The 25,913-nt window shown below is 36.5% G+C and overlaps 1 protein-coding gene across 4 annotated transcripts in view; it reads left to right on the top strand.

The window, feature by feature from the left end:
• Positions 1-2,891: 2,891 nt before the first annotated feature.
• Positions 2,892-25,913, top strand: part of LOC132160252 (uncharacterized) — an 849,275-nt gene continuing 826,253 nt past the window's right edge. For 3 of the 4 annotated variants that reach the window (XM_059569989.1, XM_059569991.1, XM_059569990.1), the window contains exons 1-3: positions 2,892-3,092; positions 3,973-4,293; positions 6,683-7,027. In XM_059569989.1, coding sequence (XP_059425972.1) covers positions 3,047-3,092; positions 3,973-4,293; positions 6,683-7,027 — 712 coding nt within the window. In that variant the 5' untranslated portion in view covers positions 2,892-3,046. The remainder of the gene's footprint in view (positions 3,093-3,972; positions 4,294-6,682; positions 7,028-25,913) is intronic. The other variant, XM_059569988.1, reaches the window with a different exon arrangement.

Here is a 25,913-nt window from a genome sequence, read left to right as displayed (position 1 = left end):
TATCTATTAATCTTTGATAATGTTAATGAAAAAGATTACAAATATGATATTTTTTTGCAATGCATGCAACCATCAATGGCATTACTTACATTAATAAAGTCTTTCTGCTCTATTTTAAGGCATCTTTAATGGTTCATTTTAGGCGAAATAAGACTTTGAAAGACAAGCATTCGAATACTATATCATAAAACATGTCATAAATGTTTGAAATCGCACACATTTGCAATGACACTCTCTATGATTATGTCCAAAGCATTCTTACAATTAAAAGCAATTTAAACGCAAATTTTTAAGAAAACAAAAGTAATATCTCATATCCACCATACCTTACGAACATCCGGAAGTGAATGAACCTGGATATGCACATTAATGACAGTCAGTACGGCGCACAATCGTATTTACGGTAAATACATATACGTTACTGCGCATGCGCGGTAAACACATGTCACATACATACGTGATGTACATACGTGACGTCGCCGCGCTACAGTCTGCAGCGAGGAGTACTTGCCTATTCCTCTGATCAAAGTTTCAACAGAGATCCAACGTTATGATTTTGATCAGATGCGTTGGCTGCGTCGTTTGATGAGTCAACGTGATTTCGTTCCGAAATAACGTTTTGATGTTCCGACGAAATAGTGAACGTTGATTCAACATCGAAATTTGATCGACGACCGATACTGACCTTTACAACCAAAAATCGACATTGAATCAACGTCTGCTTGCTATCTGGGGAGCATAAAGACACAGGGCGAGTACGAGTTCAAAATTAAAATATAAGCCTACAGTTTATTCTTTATTTATTTAAAAGGTAGGCTATATTTGAGTAGAAAGTTGGGGATCAAAGTGTTATTACGATTCCAGGTCCCACCAACATTTTTCCCGTCCCGTCCCAATCCCGTGATAATAATTTTGTTTACAATCAATGTCAGCCTCTAGTGTGAAGATGGATAGCCAGCGTCAGCAGGCAAATCCCAGACGATTTCAGGTAATTGGTCTTAAATATTTTGTTAGTGGGTGACAGAAACATTCCCTTTATGCGTTGGATCCTTGTGCTCTCTTATTGCTCGCGCGGTACTTTGATGTCTTACAGTGATCATTCTGTGCAGCTGCTTCAAGTCGAACGCTAATGCTGCTCCTTGTGAAAGCGCGCAGGTGATGGAGACTTACTGCTGATTACACAACCGGCTTTACTGACAAGATAAATTAAATATCGCGTGTGATTTATCGTGCAGCCCAACTGCCTTAAATATAAAGTATTGCTAAATAAACCAAACTTACAAGACACGTGTTAACAGGATATCGGCCTACTAGTGCTTGCAGAAAATATACTACCGCTGTGATCCGCCTGTACCGAGTCTATTTTGCTGTGCTGCACGAGCTGAATTACGGCTGTTTCACACATACTCCGTCTGAAGTGCGTATGCGTTGCATTTATTTATTTTTTTACTCACCCATGTTAATGGATTCCAGCGTTCACACTGCATGCGGCTGAGGTCTGTCAGTGCATTCCAGGAGCGGTCCGTCAGTGCTCCTATATTTTTTTCATTTGCACTTTATTTAAATTTTCATTTACAACTTATTTAATTTGAAAAATATTATTTTTAATTTATTTTAGCAAAACATTTTATTGTTTTTATTTATTTTATATAAATGTGTTTTTTTTAAGTAAAATCTGTCAAATCTTATTGATTTCTTGTATTAATATGCCTGACTTGAGCCTTTTAATTTTGTTCTTGATGCAGATAGATTTGTTCCTTGAATTGTTGTGTGTTTGACATCTTGTTGTATGTGCAGGTTTATATACACATGAATAATGAACTGTTAAACTGCAAGTGGATTTCTTAAAGTTATTGAATACAAATCAAACCAATTCTGAGATCAATAAACCAATACAGTGCTAATATTTGATTGGGTCCTGGGCCACTTTGTACTGTAAAATTTGGGCCCCGACATCAAAAAGGTTAAGAACTCCTGCTTTAATTTGTAATTATTTCTCTAGCCATCTGAGCAGCTAATCGTTTTGCCACCATGATTGATTGTGATAAGGAATTAGATAGCTTTTTTTGTGTCCCTCCCCCAATGGAAATCTGGATTATTTATTTATTTATTTGCTTGTTTGTTTGTTTGTTTGTTGGTATCATTTTGAAACAATATAATATAGGTGCAGTTCCACACAGTACAGATGGGAAACCATGCATGACAATGACGGAAAGCTTGTCCACCATTAATGAACTTGTTCACCCTGTTATACTCTGTTCCACCCTGTTATGCTCCTTTCCACCCTGTTAGACAAATCATTTTAAATAATAATTTTAAAGCAACATTAAATGTTGGCATACTTTTGTCTTATTTTGTGAGGTGAGAAGCAAAAATTGATATTATTTAGAACCCTATTGGTAAAAATTGGCACAAAAGTTACCTGTTCTTAATAATTAAGACATATTTTATTCATCAATAATGTTTTGTTATTGTTTTTAAAAAAAATAATAAGATGGCATAATGGACATAAACTATCCAAGAAAAGCTCATTATCGTTTAAGATTTACAGTATTAACATGTTGTGATAAATATCTATATTTCCCTAACAGGGTGGAATATTTTCATGGCCAGTGTCTGAACAATCTACCTATAATTATTATTTTTTGAGTCCCCGAGCTTGACCAATATCCATTCCTAATACTTAAACATGTCACTATTTTGGTAGAATGCAAAAAAAAAAATAAACACTTTTTTTTCCTGCACATATGAAGCCAAAATGTCACCATAGCATGAATAACCCGGTTCGAAGATTACGACATGCAAATGAACCGAAACGCTCTTTGGACAGAAAGCGACTCTTCTCTTGACTAATTTAATACACGCCCAGATACAGACTTTACTGGAGATTGTGCTGCGTGCCTCAAAACTTTGGTGTCATAAAAACACTTCTTCCGTGGGTATTTAGAGCTTTTGGTAACAATCGCTGCTGTCTATCGATGGGGTGAGGTGTAGAAACTAACAATAATAACCATCTAAATTATGTTTTTCTGGAATCTATAGCAATATGAAGAGCACTTTCAGTTTTTTTGAGGTTTTACTACTAATGTGCGGTAAGTGCATGATTTCTGTTTATTTAACTTTTTTGGTTTCACTTCGACCCTGGAAACAACAGCTCCTTGGATGATGTTCTTTCATTCCTTAAATTCATTAATCTCTACCTTATTAAAAGTGATCACATTCAGCCATTGATTTGGATCACCACTTGTTTGTTAGAAGTTCATTTTAATCCTTATTTGAATGTGCAGGTAGGCTATATAAATTATATAAATGTATAAAAACTGAAACCAGGCAAAGCGGTTTGTGCTTTTTGAAGGTGTTATTCTGAAGCAAAACTACAAATAAATATGAGATAATGGACTTCAGTTCCCCCAGACAGGGTGGAAAATTAACACCCCACCAGCCTGGCGCTAACTGATAATCTATCTGTTGGCCACCGGGCACTTTCACTCTAGAGGGTTTGACTGAGGTCAGACCCTACGAAACAAGAATATATGGGAATGTTTATGAAGCACTGGGCCACACAGGGGCATAAATTATTGTAATTAAGTTTACAATGTTGTAATTATTCTTATTGCTGACACTGTAAGTAAACAGAGTGGAGGAGTCAATTCCATCAACTTCTACAGCAGGAGTAGGGAATAAGAGTCAATGCTAAAACGATGCCCACATTTTCTGCCACTCTCAGTGTTTTCTTGGTCTGCTGTCAATCCCTCGATTCACTGTGCATACGTAAAGCTCAACTCAATGATCCGTGGGCCAACAGTGGACCAACAGAGAATGTTGTTTCTCTGCTTTCTTTATTGACACCTTAATAAGTCAAAAAACATTTTTTTTAACAGCAGACTAAATTCAGTTGAATTTATTTATTTTCATTACCAGCAGTGTAACATGAGTTTAATTTCTGTGAAACTGTTTCTGTTTGTTCTTCAGGTGTGTTTGGTCCTGATGAAGATGAAGTGAAGTCAGTGTCAGTGATGGAGGGAGATTCTGTCACTCTGAATCCTGATCCTACTCAAATACAGGGATTTATTCTGATACTATGGAGGTTTGGAGATCCAGTCATTGCTCAAATCAATGGAATTGAGGCCTCCTATCCCAGTTACACTGATATATTCAGTGGCAGACTGCAGCTGGATCAGACTGGATTTCTCACAATCAACAACATGAGAAATAAACACTCAGGACTTTATACAATAGAGGTCATCCAAAGAGCTGGAACTTTAAATATGAAATTCACAGTTACTGTTTATGGTGAGGATATATTTATTTTGGAATATCTTTCAGTTTTTGAAAATAATTAGAAGTTTCTTTTTGCAGGTCAAGTTGAGCTTTATTGTCATTCCACTACATGTGTGGACATACAGTGAAATAATAATAATAATAATAATTCCTTACATTTATATAGCGCTTCTCTAGGCACTCTAAGCACTTTACATTGTGAGGGGGGTATCTCCTCATCCACCACCAGTGGATGAAATGTCAAGCCTCACAGGACTACGGTGCTACATCAATACAGACATACAACAATGAAGTAAAACACTATAAACCTATACACAATTGACCTACTGACAGATTTTGACTATAAATATACTATATATAAATGTTTACCTATACATAAACTAAAAAATACAAACTGTGCATGTCATGATCCACTCACTGAGCTTCCGTTATTTAACCACCAGGGGTCATCATCCACAGTCTCTCACACTGCACAGAACACCCTGGACTACATTTTCCATGCTTCATTGTACCAAACACATTCACCTGAAAACAATCACACATAGCTGCCACCAATTACACACACACCAATTATCAGACACACTTTATAAGCATTGGACTTCTTTTCACAAACTGCCAAGTATGTGCTGCACATATCCCTCCCATAGCAATAGCTGCGATACCAAGCCATTCCGTGTTTCTTTTCATAGTCTTGTTTCAGTTTATAGTCAATTACACACACACCATTTATCAGACACACTTTATAAGCATTTGACTTCTTTTCACAAACTGCCAAGTATTGTTCTGCACATATCCCTCCCATAGCAATAGCTGCGATACCAAGCCATTACGTGTTTCTTTTCATAGTCTTGTTTCAGTTTATAGTTTTCATAGTTTAGTCTTTCTTGCTTTGCCCTGTTACTTATGTTTTGACCCTTTGCTCTAGATTCTGGATTACTCCTCTTGCTTAGCCCTTTGAATATTGTTCGTTCATCGTAGACCCACACGTGCCCTAGGAACATTTTTTGTCTAACCCTATATATACCTGTTTGCCAGTGTTTGACCCATGCCTGTTATGACCACTTCGTTGTGTAATAAAAGCTTACACATGGATCCACATACACTTATCCACAGTGACTTATTTCTTATTAGTTTTCTGATGACCTCTCTTTGTTGGTGAAAGGATGGGATTGTATGACGTTGTTCTTGAGAGATGTGTAAAGGTCAGTCTTTAGTAAAGCGCAAAGAGCTTCTGCCCCGATGGTGAGAAAGTGGCTAATGATGTGCACCCCCAGGAATTAAGTGCTGCTGACTCTTTGCACAAGTCGAGCTGTCGATGGTCAGTGGGGGGTGGTCAAAGAAATCACAACCTCCTTTGCCTTCCCCACATTGAGGGACAGGTTGTTAGTGCCACACCATTCAGCCAGCTCTGCCACTTCGTTTCTGTACGGTGTTTCATTGCTGTTGCTGATGAGACCTACTACATACTCTCATCAGTGAACTTGATGGTGTTGTTGGAGCTGAACTGGGCAGTGCAGTTGTGGGTCAGCAGTGTGAAGAGCAGAGGACTGAGCATACAGCCTTGTGGGTCGCCAGTCCAGGATCCAATCACAGAGGGAACTGTTAAGGCCCAGCAGGTTTAGTTTATTAATGAGCTGTTGTGGGATTATTGTGTTGAATGCTGGCCTGAAGTCAATGGACAGCATTCTAACATAGGATTCTTTATTCTCTAGGTGGGTAATAGCCAGGTGGAGAGTGGAAGAAATTGCATTGTCAGTAAAGTGTGGTGGGGAGGCTGGTTTTGATGTTGTGCATGACTAACCTCTCAAATCACTTCATCATGGTTTGAGTCAGTGCTATGGGATGGTAGCCGTTTAGTCATGATGACACAGGTGATTTATTTGGTACCGGTATGCTTGTTGTGGATTAGTGACATGTAGGGATGACTGCCTGGCTCTGCAAGGTGATTATCTCTTAGGACATATCACAGAAGTGTAGCACAGTCTCTCAGTACACGGCCAGGTATGTTGCCAGAGCCTTGCATGAGTTAATCCTAAATAGGGTCTTCCTTATGTCAGCTGGAAACAGACAGAGTGCCTGTTCATTGTGAGGTGGGGGAAGTTTTTGTACAGGTGCGTCATTCTGCATTTCAAACCAAGAATAAATGTGTTTGAGTGCATCTGGGAGGGATGTTTCATTATCACGGGCCTGTGGCGGGGGGCTTGTAGTCAGTGATGGTGTGAATTGCTTGCCACAATTAAACTGATATTCAAAGTACAGCCAGCAAAGATTACTTGTAATGTATTCAGCAGTCTTACATAATTTTAATATGACAATATGACAGTTAAGATTATTTTTATTAATCTGCATTTTTCATTATAACCAGAAGATTAACTAATCGTGTAACTTGTGATTTTTGCAGAGTCACCATCTGCTGTTGATGCTGGTGTAACTGACATGAAGCTTGTGTCAGTGATGGAGGGAGATCCTGTCATTCTTCAGACTGCCGTTCCTCAACTAACTGGAGATGAGCTGATAGTATGGAGGTTTGGAGAGGAAGGGAAACTCATAGCTAAACATGATATAGAGGCCAAAAGCTCACCATTATATGATGAAACTGATGAGAGTTTAAGAGACAGACTGAAGTTAGATCAGACTGGATCTCTGACCATCACAAACACCAGAAAAACCGACTCAGGACACTATAAAGTGAAAATCAGCAGCAACAAACAGACCTTATACCAGAAATACATTGTTACTGTCAGTGGTGAGTAACTCATTTGAAGTAACTGAAGTATTGATTGTTTATCAGTTATCTGTGAGTAATTCCAGATATTGTGACATTTAGAGAATCAAACCTTTCTTTAAAACAAGAAACTTCAGGGTACAGTGATGTCATAGTAACTTCAAGAGCTCATAACTTCTTCTTCTGACCTTTTATTATTTTAAACAATTTGTTGTGAATTATATAAAATTACTTAAAACTGTTAACACAGAACTATAATAATAAAAACTGCTGTCAGTAGCGATTTTTGGCACGGGCGAACCGAGCAGCTGCCTGGGGCAGCATTTTTTTCCTGATACATGGGGGGTGGCATGAGCAGTTAAAAAAATCAGTTTTCTATTATCTGTCAATTAATTGTTTGAGGAATAAGGAAATTGGTGCCCCTGCTTGCAGAAGGTGCCTTGCACAGAAGTTGTGTGAAAAGGGGAGCGGGGCATGGCGCGGGGGACAGTTTACCTTTGGGTCTCTCCCAAATGGAACGGACAAGAGACATAATATTGTAAATACAGGCCTATATATATATATATATATATATATATATATATATATATATATATATATATATATATATATAATTGTTTTTTTTTTTTTTTTTTTTTTATTGTGTGAAATGGCTAATAAAAATAGGTAATACAAAACGATTCTGTGTTCACCCAAGTTAAATTGGTTTAGTCTTGATGTCTGGTCCTGAGTGACAGTGTTGTGGGGATGAAAAATCTGTTTATTGTCGAGTGGCAAATAAACACAGAGATGGACAGGAAAAGATCAAAGCTATCAGGTGCCAGACTTAGAAAAAACAAATGCAAAAAAAAGAGGAGGCCAAAGTGGTAGTACTTGACCTGTGTGTAATTCAGTGTAGGACTGCCACTGACTGCGGTCCAGCAATTTAAGCTTCTTTGTTTTCATTGCTTATACCATAAGTATCATAAACATTATACCTAGTACAGTACTGATGTTTCTAGTGTTAGTTATATATCAGACACACTTTCACACTAATGACTGTCTCTGTTTATCATTACAGAACCAGGTCTGTCTCCAGCAGCTGTAGCTGGGATTGTTGTTGCAGGGATTGTTGTTGTTGTTCTCCTGGTGATTGGTTTGATTTACCATTGCCAAACGATTGCAGAACTACGTAAGTATTACAGCTGATAAAGCGACAGAAAAAATATCTCTACTGTGTGAAAGAATGAGATTTAAAAGCTGTAGCAAAGTGGAATAATTTAAGCAAATTACCACTTAAATTGCACATAAACTGTTGAATAATTTCAGAAGACTTATAGCGCACAAGTCATGTGGAAAACATTTATGCTGCATTTCTGGTGTCCTACACGTTTTTTATCATTGTGATGGTCATGACAATATATCATTGTATGGAACAGAGCTGCATGAAGATTTTAAAATAAGGACTGATTTATTTAGTAGTAGGTATGATATGTGTAATAGTTTTTAGACAGATTTTCTCCTTGCATATGTAGCGGGACCTTGGCCCTTCACACTTGGGGCAAATATAGAAACACTGCCTCTAGCGTCACATGACTACGCCACCCTATTTAATAGGGAACTATAGAGGTTACTAAGAATTGGTAAAAGATACACAGGAACGTAATTAGCAAGAATGGGCTAGAGACGTGGATACCAATAATACAAAAGTTTTTATTTAAATACAAACATTGGTAAAATATATAAAAGCTGAGAATCATCAACAGACACATGCAAAGGAGACCATAATCCAAAGGAGGCCGAGGTTTGATGGCAGACACACGCACAAGGCTTCAATATTACTCTCCACACCCCGTGTACAAGTAACAGCACCCACACTGCAATAAACTCAAGAAATAATCACACAGCACTCTGTAATGAGCTCTCTACCACCACGTACGGGCCTACTAGTGGTCTGCCCCCAAAGCCTCAGCTCCTGTAATAAGAGTGTAAAAGTATTTATGGTCTCAATAAACACGCTCACTCAAACATGCACAAATAATAAACATTTAGATCAACAAACAAGAAAATACTACAGAAAATGAACATATGAAAAAAAAACTAAATTTGGTGCTGGCATTGGGTATTACTCTCACTGACCTTCTAGCACCTCTTGAAGGAACGCACGAATCAAAATAAATACAACACTGCAAAACACTCAAAATAAACAAATCAAATCACTCAATACACACAAACCATTATAAATGAAAATACTGCAAAATTTGAATGTACATAGTGCGGAAGACACGCATCGTTTAGAGTGGTTAATACTGGAGAACGGGCGTCACGTTAGGCTGCGCAGTGCGCACACACGCACACACACGTGTGTTGGAGAGCGAGTTGTTGTAAGGAACGTGGGCTAACTTATATTTAAAGCAGCAGCGTCAAGTCAGCGTTGCTCACCAGGCGTCACAGAACATCTGTTCGTCCTTTCATTCACAAACTCGGCTTATAGAGGACACGGGACACAACATCCCTCCGAAGCACGGGAATGCCAGAGAGGCAGGCAAAGAAGAGCAGCCGCCACTTAAGGCTCATACCGCGCACGATCCCCGCAACTCTCAAAGTATCATGAGACACGGGACTGCAGTAAAGGCATGTAACAGGAGAGCCGGAGCTGCCAACGGCCGCGAAGAATCCTAAAAGCGGAAGCGCTAGGAGAAAGAGATGCGGTCCCACGGGCAATGACGCAACACCAAACCGGCAAACACACACACACAAGAGTGACTACAGGTTCTCTTTTATATGGCACTACCCAGCCTGTGATTGGACTCGCACTACCCCACGCACATTAATCTAATTACAGTGGGCTATATACGTCCCACTACACATACATTTATGTGTTTTCCTATGTTAACATTATTGTAAATTGCTATTAAAGGAAAGAGATGACAAACTGATTATTAGAAGCACAGCGTCTTCTCAGTGTTTCTGTCATGTTTATCTGATCACTCACTCATAATCTCCTCATTTCTGTTTCTATGTGCTGCTGTGTCATGAAGCGGAGACAGTGTCAGGAGTGGAGCGAGAAGATGTCGAACTAAAAACTGGAGTTACTAAAATACAGATAAGTGATCTGATAGAGTGGAAGGGAAATAAAGACAATCTCATAGCTCAAATCAAAGAAGGGACTATCACTTCATATGAGGATGTTCTTTATGGGATATTCAGAAACAGACTGATGCTGGACATGAAGACTGGATCTCTGACCATCACAAACCCCAGAATTGAACACACTGGACCCTACAAGTTACTGATCAACAAGAAATTAAAGAAGAGATTTATTGTTTATATCAAAGGTGAGTATCTCCAGACTTTCTGTGTAATAATGAAATAAAAAAAAAAATAGAAATAGATTGTCACGGATCACATGTTTCCAGCAAGTCAAAACACAAGAGTTACAGGTTCAGTTCTTGTATATCGTGCTCCTTCTCTCTTCTATGATTTCTTTAAATATAGAATGTGACAGAATAGTTGTAACTTGACACATTGTTGTAGGATGTTTGATGTTAATTGTATCCAGCACTGCTATTTGAACAAGAACTTCATCTCCAGAAGTGCTATAAGAGTTCACATCATGAGCATGAACTCTCATAGTATCATATACACCCTGAAACTCAAACGTCTTCACATCACAACAACCCCAAAATAAAGAAATTATAACAGAAATATGTTCATTATTGTACAGTGGAATATTCTTCTTAAAGTTATAATAATTATGATATCTATCTTTGTAAGCTAACCGTTTTTAAACATAATAACTGAAAACAAAATACTGATATACATTATCAATAACCATTTTACATTAATTAATGTCAAAGTCAAAGTCACCTTTATTTATATAGCGCTTTAAACAAAATACATTGCGTCAAAGCAACTGAACAACATTCATTAGGAAAACAGTGTCAATAATGCAAAAATGATTGTTAAAGGCAGTTCATCATTGGATTCAGTTATGTCATCTCTGTTCAGTTAAATAGTGTCTGTGCATTTATTTGCAATCAAGTCAACGATATCGCTGTAGATGAAGTGACCCCAACTAAGCAAGTCAGAGGCGACAGCGGCAAGGAACCGAAACTCCATCGGTGACAGAATGGAGAAAAAAACCTTGGGAGAAACCAGGCTCAGTTGGGGGGCCAGTTCTCCTCTGACCAGACGAAACCAGTAGTTCAATTCCAGGCTGCAGCAAAGTCAGATTGTGCAGAAGAATCATCTGTTTCCTGTGGTCTTGTCCTGGTGCTCCTCTGAGACAAGGTCTTTACAGGGGATCTTTATCTGGGGCTCTAGTTGTCCTGGTCTCCGCTGTCTTTCAGGGATGTAGAGGTCCTTTCGAGGTGCTGATCCAGCATCTGGTCTGGATACGTACTGGATCCGGGTGACTGCAGTGACCCTCTGATCTGGACGGTGGCCACGGTGACCTCAACACAAGAGAGAAACAGACAAATGTCACATCACATATTTAATGTGTAGTTCTTTTCACCAATGCTTGCTCTCATGTATGAAACACACACACCTTTTAATTAAGCTTTATTCACTTATCAGTGATCCTCATTTCTCTTCTTTCTTCTTTCTCCTCTTGTGACATGTAGGAAAGACACTGACAGTGAAGGAGAATGATTCTGACACTCTAGACACTAAAACTGAATTACAGACCGGTGATGAGATACGGTGGATGTTTGGAGATAAAGATGCTCTCATAGCTGAAATCAAAGGAGAGACCAGAGAGATGACTACATATGATGGTCCTGATGGGAGATTCAGAGACAGACTGGAGCTGAACAAGATGACTGGATCGCTGACCATCAAAAACATCACAGCTGATCACGCTGGAATCTATAAACTACTGATCCTCAGCTCAGGAAGTACCTTGTGCAGTAAATTCTTCATTTATATCGGAGGTGAGTATCTCAAGTCTTTGAATGTAACAACGATCACAGTTCTTCCTCATGCATTCTGTTGTTCTGTTTCTGCAGTTAATTCAGCTCAAACTTACAATATAAATAATATAAAGCGTATAAATCAAGAAGAGAGTAGAGACAAGTGTTGTGTCTCAAAGCCAATGATGAATTTCTTTGATGTGGTTGACAAAGCTCGGGTGTCAGAGTTCCAGATGTCAAAATATAGACTTTATTAATCAAAGTAACAAAGCCACATCTGAGTTGCCTGGTTTGCCACAGTTTATTACTAGTCCACCTGGTCCATTTTTTAATGGTGGAATTTGGCCAAATCAACCATTTTTTTTTTTTATAAAACATCTATGCCTACTCCTGGTTGGCTGTGGTCACATGAGACATTTATCATGTTCAACAATGCTGTCTTATTTTCCCTTGATTCTTTATTGTCTCTGCATTTTCTTCCAGAATCCACAGCGAGTGAGTGAATAAATCAGTGAGTGTAGTGAAGCCACTGATGAATGGAGAGAATGTGGATGAAGTGAATAAGGAGGAGGGGAGGAGTTCACTTTAATAACATAAGACCCGCCCAAAAGTGTCAATCACTCTGACATCAGCAGCAGCTACTACAGCAATTATATATTATAAATATTATATATTATTAACTTTTTTTTACATAATAAATTACATGTGTTATCCAGTTAAATTTAAATAATTAAATTAATCAGATCTGGATGTCAGATTGTATATGCAACCCAAATTTATAATGCCTTTGTATTCATGTTGATGTATGAAAGTGTTGTTTTATAAATTTTCACTAAAGCATCTGCTTGATGAATAAATATTAATGTAGAGTACTGATATGCCGCTGATCTTAATGTCTGATAAATTTCTGTCCTCTAGCAGAAAAACACTGATACAGCTTTTGCTTCCAAACAGCTGTTTTCACAAGAAACGCATGGAAATTTAACTAAATATACATTTGTATGTGAATGTTACGGTATAAATAATTAATAATAAAAATATTGTGAAATGTGTTGCTGCATACTGTATGTTCTATCAAATGAATATAATATGACCAGATATAGTAGAAAATAAAACATAAAATAAAATGTTTTTCTGGTTGTGTTAGTAGTAGTAATACTACTACTACTAATAATAATAATAGTTGCATTTCAATTACAATATTTTTTTTTCTTATTTTAGGCTACAGTTTACTTTTTTTATTATAGGTTTGTAAACATCCAGGATGCGGCACCTAATGGTTGCAGGAAACCCTTTACTGATAGAGAATTACATGGATACGGTACAAAATAGTTAGGTTTAAACAGATTATATTGATTAGATGCCATTTCCAAAATGTTTATTGCATATAACAAGAGCTTGTCATCTAGAGATACACAGCAAAATCCCCAGTGTTAATTTAACACTCTGAGTGTGGACTTATATAAACACTGAATCAGTGTTAAAAGTAATACTGAAGCAGAGTTGAAGTTAATGAGATAATTAAGAAGTTAATGGAGTTATGATTGACCATTATTGAAGACACCTGATGTTAACAAGCAGACTCACCAAACGAGAAAATCACAATTTGTGTGTCACCATTATAGTGGTCAGTGTTTGCTTTAGTTGGGATCTTGAACCTTCAGTTATTTACTTTAGACTTTGTGTTGCTGTGGTAACAGAATTATAACATACAGACCAGAGCAAAGGCAATCATGTTTGTTACTGGTTGTTGTTTGAACTAATTGTCATGGAGTGACCTGAATGTGTGAGTTCAGGTTTCTTTAATGTATACATAAATTAAGTGGAAAAAAAGATAGCAATACATCATTTTTGGCATATTATGACATGTTTTTAAAAGTTAGTTCTACATAAAGAAAAAATTCTTTAGACACATAGACATCAAAAATCAGCATGAGCATCACAACAATGGTGACCATCAAAAAAGCATGTTGTAGCCAATAAAAACTCATCCATGGCTCCCATCATGCATTGCGGCATGAATAAATTATGAGCTGAACTGTCTTTTTAACTTTTTATTCTAACTATATTTTATTTTGCTGTTTTTATGTGAATTTTTAGTATCTAGTTTTGTGATGTTCAGAATAGATCTGTTTATCTGAATATGCTGTTTGTCACAGTTTTTGAGATTCAGACGCTGATTCTTGTTATCTGTGTGTGCCTAAAATAAAGACTCTTTAATTTAAAAAAATAAAATAAAATCAGAATCACTTGTAAAAGAAGCTACAAAATGTATTGAAAATGCAGACTCTTTCATTGTGGAATCAAAACTGTTACAACCAATAATGGAAGTTTTATTTAGAGAAAACACTGTAAATTAGTTCAGTAACTCAGGTCAAACAACAATTACATTAAAACATAATCATCACCACCCGATGACTTTTGCTCTTGTTTGCCAAACAACTTTTAAAAGAAAAAAGCCACAAGCCAAGATCACAACTAAAGCAAACACTGACCACTATAATGGTGAAACACAAATTGTGATTTTCTCGTTTGGTGAGTCTGCTTGTTAACATCAGGTGTCTTCAATAATGGTCAATCATAACTCCATTAACTTCTTAATTATCTCATTAACTTCAACTCTGCTTCAGTGTTACTTTTAACACTGCTTCAGTGTTTATATGAGTCCACAGACTCCACACTCAGAGTGTTAAATTAACACTGGGGATTTTGCTGTATATATATATCTATAAGTTAAATGAACATGACAATTCTGAGTTACATTGAAAAATAAAACTCAATGAAACAAAAGAAAATGTGTTGTGGACTAACTTTTTTTATTCAATTGCGATTATTTAAAAGTGTGAATCTACTTCAAACTAACAAATTAATCAGAGTTCAGCCTAATTAAATGGAGTAAGATCTCTGATAATTAGAAACCTCGAAACGGCAGGCTCCCCAGCCAGCAATGACATGTGGGGCCCAGATGAGGGCTTCACCCGGGATCGATATTGGGGCAAGCCGTGGAAGCCCAGACGTACTAAAAGTGGGACCTGTAAGGGTACTGCATGGTTCTTGATTGGGCAATTCATGTCAGACCCATTTGGGCCCCACCTGCCCAAATGGGTCTAAAGTGGGTTTGCACCCAGGATCCAGCTGTGGATGCCCAGATGGGCTTTAAAAGGGATCTATAAGGGTGTTATGTGTGATCTTAACTGGGTAATTCATGTCAGACCCATTTGGGCCCCACCTGCCTAAAGGAGCTTAAAGTGGGCTTGCACCAGGATTCAACCCGTGAATGCCCCTATGGGCTTGAAGTGGGTTCTGTAAGGATCTTTAAACCAATATTTACCGATACTGAATTTTAAAGCCATTATCGACCGATAATATCGAGCATCCCTAGTTGTCTAAATATGTGTTTCTGCCTCAAGGGACAGGCGTCTCCCACATAGCAACATTGTGTCGGCCCAGATCCGGACCACATTTGGCACCCGTGGAAAGATGATCTGGCCCACATGCAGCGTGGAATGATGGCACTTGGCCGGACCGCTCCTGTTTGCCAGATTTGAGCCACAAGCAGACCATAGCAATGCCACATGTCAGCCAAGAGTAAACAAATGAACCAGAACTGGACCTTATCTGAGCAACAAAATCTGTGTCTATATTACATATGAAGTAATTTCAGCCTTAATAAGCCTGTTAACAAGCAGAATCACTGAAGGAAAGAAAAGAACAGAGAAAGAGATAAGCAGAAACACAAGAACTACAACTGACTTCAGCCACAACTTTAGATGAAATCAATTGAAGATAAAAGAAGACATTAAATCTCTGGAGATCTCAGCAGAGGAGGATTAAACAACTCCACAAACAGCTTTACCAGCTTCACTTATTACTAACCAGACTGACTTTATTTCTGTTAGACATCTACAAAAGTTTTTTAATTGAGAATTAACATAGGTTTAACTCTAATGTGTGTAACCATAAGAGTGATTAATGTTTTCATTAGTTGCACTCTTAACTCTTATTCTATCTTTTGTCTTCTTTGGCTGCTGTGACGTGTGTTTGTTAAACACATTTACAGCTTCAAAGAAAGCTAAAGTGAATTGGGGTCAGGTGATGGTGGTTATCTGTTGATGATTTTATAATCCTAATGAAAAAAAGATGATTTGCTAATATTTTTTTTTATCTAATAATGATTTCCTTAATATTTTCACATCACAAACCATGTGTTTCTGCAGCATGAGATCCAGCAATAATACAACAATCAGTAAGAAAATTTTAACTAGCATAAAAAAGTCAATCTATGATGTTCACCCAGACATCAACAGTAAGCACATGAATCTCAACAATGGTGACAATCAAATGTACCTTGCTGCAATGCATGCTGGGTACTAGCATAGTACAAAACTCCCAGCATGCATTGCAACATGAAAAAATTATGCAGCTGAATTGTCCTATTATTTTGTTTAATTCTAAATATTTGTTTATATTTTTGCTGTTGTGACTTAGTAGCTTTTCAGTGAAGTTCTGAATTGATCAGTTTATCTAAATATTTTTGATTGTCACCATTATTGAGATTCATGTGCTGATTGTTTATATCTGTGTGTGTCAGCATAGGTTAAGTATTTTGAGCTCATGTTTGTTAAGTTTTAACTGATTGTATCAGAATCAGAATGAGCTTTTATTGCCAGGTATGTTTACACATACGAGGAATTTGTTTTCGTGACAGAAGCTCCACAGTACAACAGAATGACAGCAACAGAACATAAAACACATAATAAAAGAATATAAAAATACAAAAAAATACAAATAAGTAGACAAGGAATGACAATATACAAATTGACAATTGTAGGCAGGTATATTACAAAAATGCAGTTATGTATGTACATGTATATTATGTGCAAAATTTAAGTGTATACTAAGTATGTGTGTTAGATAAACTAAGTGTATGTGTATATAAATATAAAGTGTAGTGTGTTCAGTGTGTATCAGCTGTTCATAAGATGGATTGCCTGAGGGAATAAACTGTTCCTGTGTCTGGTCGTTCTGGCGCTCAGTGCTCTGTAGCGTCGACCAGATGGCAACAGTTCAAAGAGGGAGTGTGCTTGATGTGAGGAGTCCAGAGTGATTTTAACAGCCCTTTTGCTCACTCTGGATAAGTACAGTTCTTGAATAGATGGGAGAGTTGAACCGATGATTCGCTCAGCAGTCCGGACTACCCTCTGTAGTCTTCTGAGGTCAGATTTAGAAGCTGAGCTGAACCAGACAGTTACTGAAGTGCAGAGGATGGATACGATGATGGTGGATGATGATGGTGTTATAATACTGCTGTATCTCATGTGGCAGAAACACCAGGTTTGTAGTGGTGGAAATTATGATTCTTTTTAGAGATTCGTTCATTTTCAGTTCGTTCACCAAAATGATTCGTTCAGTGACCATTTCTTCATATTACACAAAATAAGCCAGCAGATGGCAAAAGAAGAGTGTATTATGTGTTATGTCTCAAGTCAACGAACGTATTCACTTGTTACAAAAACTGATCTGGCTTTATTAAAATGTGTGTATAATCACATTCAATATATAAAGTCTAATTAAGTTTTTCAGATGAACAAAGCACAAGGTTTTCTTGCCTAATTAGCATTTTAATTGTTTGGTCAGACAGTTTGTATATTATATATTCACATTCATAAATTGGGGATTAAACGTGGAGTTGCTAAATATCAAAATAAGCGTATGTGCACAGTACAGTACTTAACTGCGCTTTGCATTTTTGCGAGATTGACATGCTAAATGGCAGACTAACCGGTTTAATCTCATTCATTTCGTTCACGAACGAGATAAGCTATGTGCCAGTTCATTTCATTCACGAACGACATGTATCAGCTCATTCAACTCATTCACGAACGACATGGGTACCAGTTCAGTCATTTCGTTCACGAACGATAAGATCTCCAGATCTAGTTCAGACTCATATGAAACTCGTTCATTAAGGGCGTATTCGTTCACTACATTCAACAAATCACATACTCTGTCACATCTCATACTCGAAGGCTATTGGCTCGAGGTTGAGTAATTCTTTGACAGGATGAATTGGTTGTTACCCGGTTCACTGAGCTGCGCATGCGCTGCTTATAGCGCCGCACTGCTGTGAAGGGAGGAACTTCACTGAACGAGAAGTACGAGTCAGTGGATTACGTGAACGATTCGTTCACCTAAAAGATTCGTTCAAAAAGAACGATTCGGTCACAAACGACACATCACTACAGGTTTGTAATACGAATGTATCATTGGAACAACATAATTGTTAGATTAAAAAAAACATCAATGAACCTGTGTAGAAAACCATCAAGAGATAACAGCCTTCACTTGATATCACATCACTCTGGCTTTCTTTGATGCTGCAAATGTGTTTAACTAACACACTGTCACAGCAGCCAAAAAAATACGAAATATATAATAAGAGTTAAGAGCCCAACTAATGAAAACACTAATCACTGTTATGGTGAAACACATTACAGTTAAACCTCTGTTAATTCTCAATAAAAACGTTTGTTGATATCTAACATAAATAAAGGCAGTCTGGTTAGTAATAAGTGAAGCTGGTAATGCAGTTTGTGGAGTTGTTTAATCCTCCTCTGCTGAGATCTCCAGAGATTTAATGTCTTCTTTTATCTTCAATTGATTTCATCTAAAGTTGTGGCTGAAGTCAGTTGTAGTTCTTGTGTTTCTGCTTATCTCTTTCTCTGTTCTTTTCTTTCCTTCAGTGATTCTGCTTGTTAACAGGCTTATTAAGGCTGAAATTACTTCATATGTAATATAGACACAGATTTTGTTGCTCAGATAAGGTCCAGTTCTGGTTCATTTGTTTACTCTTGGCTGACATGTGGCATTGCTATGGTCTGCTTGTGGCTCAAATCTGGCAAACAGGAGCGGTCCGGCCAAGTGCCATCATTCCACGCTGCATGTGGGCCAGATCATCTTTCCACGGGTGCCAGATGTGGTCCGGATCTGGGCCGACACAATGTTGCTATGTGGGCTGGGACTGGGCTATTATTTGAAGTGTTACAGTAGGCCTGCAACCTTTCTGAGAGTCCACTAATCAGCATAATTCAACAAAGCGTAAACTTTGACTATTTTTATGTTTTTTTACATTTTTGGGAAGTTACATTTTTCATTTTTTGCACGACTAAAAAAAATGACTGATGGATTGTTTTGGCAAAAGATCTACATGTATGCAATGTTTGTTCTTTGGTGACTAGTGTGACTTGAAATGTATTGAGTTACTATTACTCAATCTCACAATGCTTGATTAGCCTACATGTAGAGTTACTACAAGTTACTAAAATTGTACAGTAAGTAAGTAATTACATAACTCAATAGGCCTACATAGTTACTTTGCACCTCTGTCATGCAGGACCCATGTGTTCCCAGTTCAAACCCAACATAAATATGCCATGTATGCGTTCCCAGATCAAACTCATGTTGATATAGCACCTTCCCATCTGTGGGTTATTTTAACCCAATGAATTGAAAGTTAAAAGTTACCCAACAGTTGAGTTAATTATTTATATTAATTAACATCAGTATTTTTTATAAAAAAAAAACTTACTTAACACAACTATATTATGAAACTACTTTTTTGTAAATTACACATTTTATTTTAATATCCAAATAACACATTTTGAAATATTTTATTTAAATGTACAAGAATGTGTAAAAATAAAACTGACATTTTCAAGATGTACGAATGTGTCAATTCATATTCATATCAGAACACACAAATGTGAAAATACAGTTCACAGCTGTGGCCTAATGGTTAGAGATTTGGACTAGTTTCCACAAGGTCACCGGTTCAAGTCTCGGTGCTGGCAGGAGTTGTAGGTGGGGGAGAGTGAATGAACAGTGCTCTCTCCCACTGTCAATACTCATGACTGAAGTGCCCTTTAGCAAGGCACTGAACCCCCAGTTGCTCTCTGGATGCTGGATCTATAGCTGCCCACTGCTCTGGGTGTGTGTTCACTTCTTACTGCTGTGTGTGTGCACTTGGATGGGTTAAATGCAGAGAACCAATTCTGAGTATGGGTTACAATACTTGACCAATGTCACTACTTTCATTTTCAATTAAAATTAACATAAAATCAAGTAATAATATGCTAGCTGCTGGACCTACTGATGATCAATGAAATAAAAAAAAGTTTTTTACTAAATACAAAGTTTTTAAGGAGGGGACAGTGTGCAGAAGAAACTATTAAAGACTGTGTGTTCCAAAAACTCTCAAATGGGAGCAGAGGCCTTTAGGTAGTAGATGTCATAAGGAAAGTTTGAAACACAGATCGACTGCTTGTAGTATCATCTCCTGTTCTAGCCTCCCTGTTTAAAATAATACAATCTTGGGAAGAGTTTTCCTTGTCACCAAGCACCAGGACATGTGGATTCTGGCTTGCCTCATGATTCAAGTACAGCACTAATTAGTGCCAAACTTAAAAGAATTTAAAAAAAAAAAGTTTAGTTAACATGCATTGTGATGATATTTCATTGATACACTCACTTTACAAATGAGTGAATTTAAATGAGTTAAAGCTATAGCGAATTTAAATTGGTTAAAGTGATAATTCACCCAAAAATGAAAATTCTGTCATCATTTTTTTTATTTTTTATATATCTTCTTGGAACGATTTGTATGGTACAACATGTGTCTTATACAAAATAAATAAAGGTGACTTGACTACACAGGGCACTCTAATTTTAAGTGTTGCTTCTACTTACAGGTTGAATGTCAATGAAGGACCGCTTCATTTCCATGTATGATGTGCACACCATTTTCCATTTGAGTGGCATGGAGCAGATGGCAGGAAGGGTTTTAAAGACAATTTCTGCACGAACACGTTTAAATGACAAAAGGACAGAGAAAGCACAAGTTAAAAAAATAAATTAATTAAAAAAAAACTAAGCTTACAGTTTAAAATTTTACAGTCTTTGTGGGGATCTACTATCATTTGCACTAAGAGACAGACTAAACCAGTTTTCACTCCCTCCAGAAAATTTGGCTAATGTGAGTAAATTTTACTACCCTTTACCCTTTGACTGATTTGGTCATTAAGTTTGGACTTTTAGGGAGGAACAAATGAAAGGAAGCTTTATTGGACAGAATGCAGCAATACACTTATTTCACCTCATGATTCACCTCACTTATTTCACCTTGTCTTTTTCCATAATTTTTGGAAGTCATAGGTCTAAGTAAAATTGAAAACGTATGTATCATTAATTTAAATAGTTTACTTACCTTGTAGTGTTTAAATGTTTCAGTTAACAGGCAGAACTTATATTGTTGCAATTTTTCCTTCACAAAAAAGTCTATTGTCTAAAACATAAGTATAAACACATTTAGTACAACACATTTAAAAAACATGTCAATCAGTCTAGCTTCATAAGAGAAATGGCTGCAATTATAGGGTATTCTAATAGATGCATAACAATATCCAATATGAATAAACACTTTTAATAAAAATAAAATAAAAACACTTTTACTGTACAATTAATTGCTGGTGCACTAAGACAAATATGGTTTCTTTTTTACGCTCCCCTCTTAAAGGTTTGTTGTAGTAGTAACATCCAGAATAATAAAGATCAGTAGTGTGTCAACTGGAAAAAATAAATAAATATTTATTCAGTTTGGTGTATTTAATAGCAACAGAAATGATGGCATGGAATGATTTCATAAGCTCTCAGTTATTTTGTATCTCACAGAGGCAGTTTGTGTAAATTTTTAGTGAATTTATTTAATCAAGACTTTGATTTATAATACCGTGGGGCTTGTTTTTGTTATATTTGTTCTACTGTAAATTTATAACACTATAAAACAATAAAGAATAAATTTATTTTACATTTATTATTTTACACAAAGAAAGGTACACAGAAGGACAGATATGGTTTGATTGTTGTGTCAGGAATTTACCTGTCGGGAAATACTATTCTGTACATAACAAAGGGGTCACATATTCTGATGACCCCTTAAAAACATTAGTAGCCTGTTTTTGTGACATCAGCTTCATGAACATTGTTTGCATACAAAATGCAAAGATAGGCTACTCTGCAAACAACAGGATTGTGTTCATTCTCATGAAATGTTTCATTGATTTAATAAGTTTGTTGATTAACGAGTATTTCTAAACAAACTTTCCACACAGTCACTTTATTTTTTATTTATTTAAGAAGCGGTTAAGAATTTGAACAAACATATTCAAAAACATTCAAGAGTATGAGAGTACAAATAGATTAAATGAAACAGGACAAATTTAATCTTGGAAAACTATATATCATTATAAAGATAAGCCTCAAGCATTGACGACAGATCGCTGTTTTTAAAATGGAAAGCTTATAAAAAAATGTATTTGCTACATTTATGTAAGCAGTACACATCTAAACAAGGAGAATAAAAATGCAGTACATACCAGATCCGTCGTAATAACGATTCATAAACACATCCACAGCTGTAAATCCCAGTTTAGTTAGAAAGGAAAGGGTCCACTGAACAACATCTCATGGAGCACGTTTAGTCCAACGAAGCAATAACGTTGTAATATGGATCATAATTCCTTTGTCTATGTTTCATTTCCTCAGCGACAGAACTGTTTGTGTCCGTTATGGAATAACTCACGGTCAGAAACTGCAAAAAACGGCAAGGTTTTGCAGCGTACAGTGTCACAAACAGAATGAGACGATCCACCAAAAAAAAAAAAAAAATTGAAAGAAAAACTGAAGATCTCTATTTGAATTCTGGCGTGCTCTCGTGACGGCTCGTGACACGCTCTGAGGCACCTATCAGCTGATGGAGGCGGAACTTGCCGATCACCTTTTCTTTATCAGTTTTATTTTTCTGGCTAACAGGTTAAGTTGAGAAATAATAACTTTTAAGAATGTTTTTTTTTTGATAAACGAACCCAACACTGGCAATGTCCTTGCTGGAGTGTGATGTGATTTGTGTCGTGTGCAGCCATGTGCGATGGATCGCGTACAAACCAATAGGGTGTCGGAATGGTATATGTTTATACTTCTCATCCAACCACAATCAAATTCACTCCATCCGGATGGCACGATTTATCTTGGGTGCGTCTCCCAAAACCGTAGTTGCTAACCTGTTAGCATCTTAGTTGGTTGGCAATGGGAAATTGCATTGCAACAAACAAAGTTGCTAACTTAGTTGCTAACCTTTTGGAAAATGCACACCTGGATAGTTTTATATTTTTTATTTTATTTTTTTTGAATGATGACAAGCCGGAACGAAAAAAAGCCGAAATGAAATAGCAGTAACGAACCTTTTTTTTTTTTATGTAAGGAGTAGAAAGTACAGATAATTGCGTGAAAATGTAAGGAGTAGAAGTAAAAAGTCGGCTGAAAAATAATTACTCCAGTAAAGTATAGATACCCCAAATTTCTACTTTAGTAAGGTAACGAAGTATTTGTACTTCGTTACTTGACACCTCTGGGTAAAATGTAACAAAAATCAAACATAAACATGGAAAACAAACATACAAACATAACAATTAACGGACAGGTTTGTAAACAGGTAAAACTGGTTATTTAAATAAGTTTTGCTCAAATGCTGTTACATTAACTGGAAGCACGAGACCAGACACAGGCATAACATAACAGTAAAGTTTACTTGCTTTTTGTTCACCGTACATAGGCCCGTGGCCAGCTACGAGGTCCGGACCTCGTACATTTTTCGTGTTCGAAAATAAAATTTGTTCTCTGATTAACTAATTTGCTGCTAGACTGCTCATATGAATGTCTGCATGTATAATTCAGAAAGTTTAGCGTCCGTGCGTGGTACGAAAATCAGTGAACGAGTCTTCAGAGAGGGTCGCCGTGATTTTGCCAAGTAAGACATGTTCCTGGATCAACATTATTGTCCAAATAATTAGATTAGTCCCAATCCCCACCCCTAAACCTAACCCTACCCATAATTTATTATAAAATAAATGTAATAAATGTTGTGACCGCGAGATGCAGCCTTTGTGTTGCCAGATCCAGCTATTATACCTAGATAGCACACGTACGTCTGCAAGATGTCTGTTAAAGATCTCTTGATCTGGAAAGCATCTGCTGTCTACAAACGTCAGACGTCTTTCAGATGTCAGGTAAGCATACATTCCAAATCATAAACATCTTAGACATCTAATAAACATCTGTTTGACATCTAAAAGGAAATGTCCTATAGACGTATTGCAGATAAGCAAACACTCTAAAAAAAACAGTCTTGCAGATGTAAATGCACACGTGAAATAGACGTCTCTGAGATGTACGTGTGCTATCAGGGAACGTTTTTTGACTCGTTTTTCCCCTTAATTTGACACTTTAGAAAGTTAATAAAGTAGGAAGTTGCGGATTAGGGACAGCAATAACTTTATCTTATCCAATTTCCAAAATATTTGAAATAATTTTGGTTTATCTTACTTTTTTATAGGTTTTTGTTTATTTCAATAGCAATATTTGACAACATTGCATCACCGGCATTAGTCTGGCAGTAGGCCTAATCAAAAAAGGCAGTGGCTATTTATACTAAGCGCAAACAGCTACAGAGGTTAAAATAGCGGGATATTCTGCTATTTATAATACCTATTGCAAATAGTGGCAATTATCTGCACCTCAGAACTGTAGTACATTATAAAACAGTATGCAATAATTACTGAGAGTAAATTTTTTCAAATTATTAAATTGATGCCACCTTATTGGGACAATAAGCCCCTCCCTAAACCCGTTGTAATTCTTTACTGTCACTTTTTAAACATTTATATTATTTATTAATTTATAAAATAAAATAAAACTGTCCACATTTTCACAATAATATATTATAAAATTAAGACATACAGTATAGTGTTGGGGTATGGATGATAAAACAAACACTTTAAAACATCACTTGTTTAACTGCAACCATAAATTATAGAAATGAAAAGACACTCAAGATAAATGCTTCAGATAAATAAGATTTTGGCCTGCAAAAAATATCTTCACATTCATTCGAAATTGTCCTGTGACATCTAGGCATGGGTCTATTACTGGTTTCAAACTACACCGCGATATTATACCGCGTTTTTTGTCTTATTGCAACTCTCTGTTCTAAACTTGCACAATGTCATTTATGTGATAATATGAAGTCTATTAACACACATTATCCAGCCAGAGATGCTGAAGACGGACGCACAGAGTAAAATACTGTATCAGGCAGATCACTCACTGTTCATGATGCACAAACTATTGGAAGAATATCCTCAATGTTGATTTGGGGGTTTATATGAATGTGTTTCTGAGGGAAGCTGACTGTCTTCTGAAAAGTTTACGTGTTATAATTTCACAAAGCTTGCCAGAACGTTGTTTTTGCTTCAAATTGGGTTATTATTTAATCATATGTGTATGAGTATTATTATATAACTAAATTATATGAAATGATATAAATGATATGTACATGAATTATATAACTAAAATTAAATAACTGTAATTACAGATTTTGGTTAAATAAAGATCTCAGGCTTTAATTATTTTCTTTTTAGGAAACAAATCAAAGAAATGCCTAGTGACATCCTGCAATGTTTCATATAAACTGAAATGCTGAATATGATTCCACATATATTATGATCAAACCTTAACTTTCAGTGAAGATTCCAGACAAACTATACTTATGGTGCTATAAAAAAACACATAATAAGAAACATTTCAAAAGCATGGCTTATCATCCACAAGGGCCATTAATACTTGCACCCTGATGACTGCCATGTGCACCTACACTGAAAAAAGCAATAAGTAAATTTACTTAATTTTTATTTCGCAAGTTTTTGCACAAGCATTTTTCAAGTAAATTTAACACATTTGGAAATTAAGTAAATCTACTTAACTAAGTTAAGTAAAAAAAAAAACCGAATAAGTACATTTTATTGAGTAAATTTTAATTAAATAATATTAAATTAATGCTTTTATCCAAAGTGTCTTACAGTGCATTCAGGCTAACAATTTTCATCTATCATGTGTTCCCGGGG

Source organism: Carassius carassius, chromosome 16 (assembly GCF_963082965.1).
Source record: "Carassius carassius chromosome 16, fCarCar2.1, whole genome shotgun sequence".
Lineage (NCBI taxonomy): Eukaryota > Metazoa > Chordata > Actinopteri > Cypriniformes > Cyprinidae > Carassius > Carassius carassius.
The sequence above is the reverse complement of the archived record's forward strand: the minus strand, read 5'-3'. Positions and strand labels throughout refer to the sequence as shown.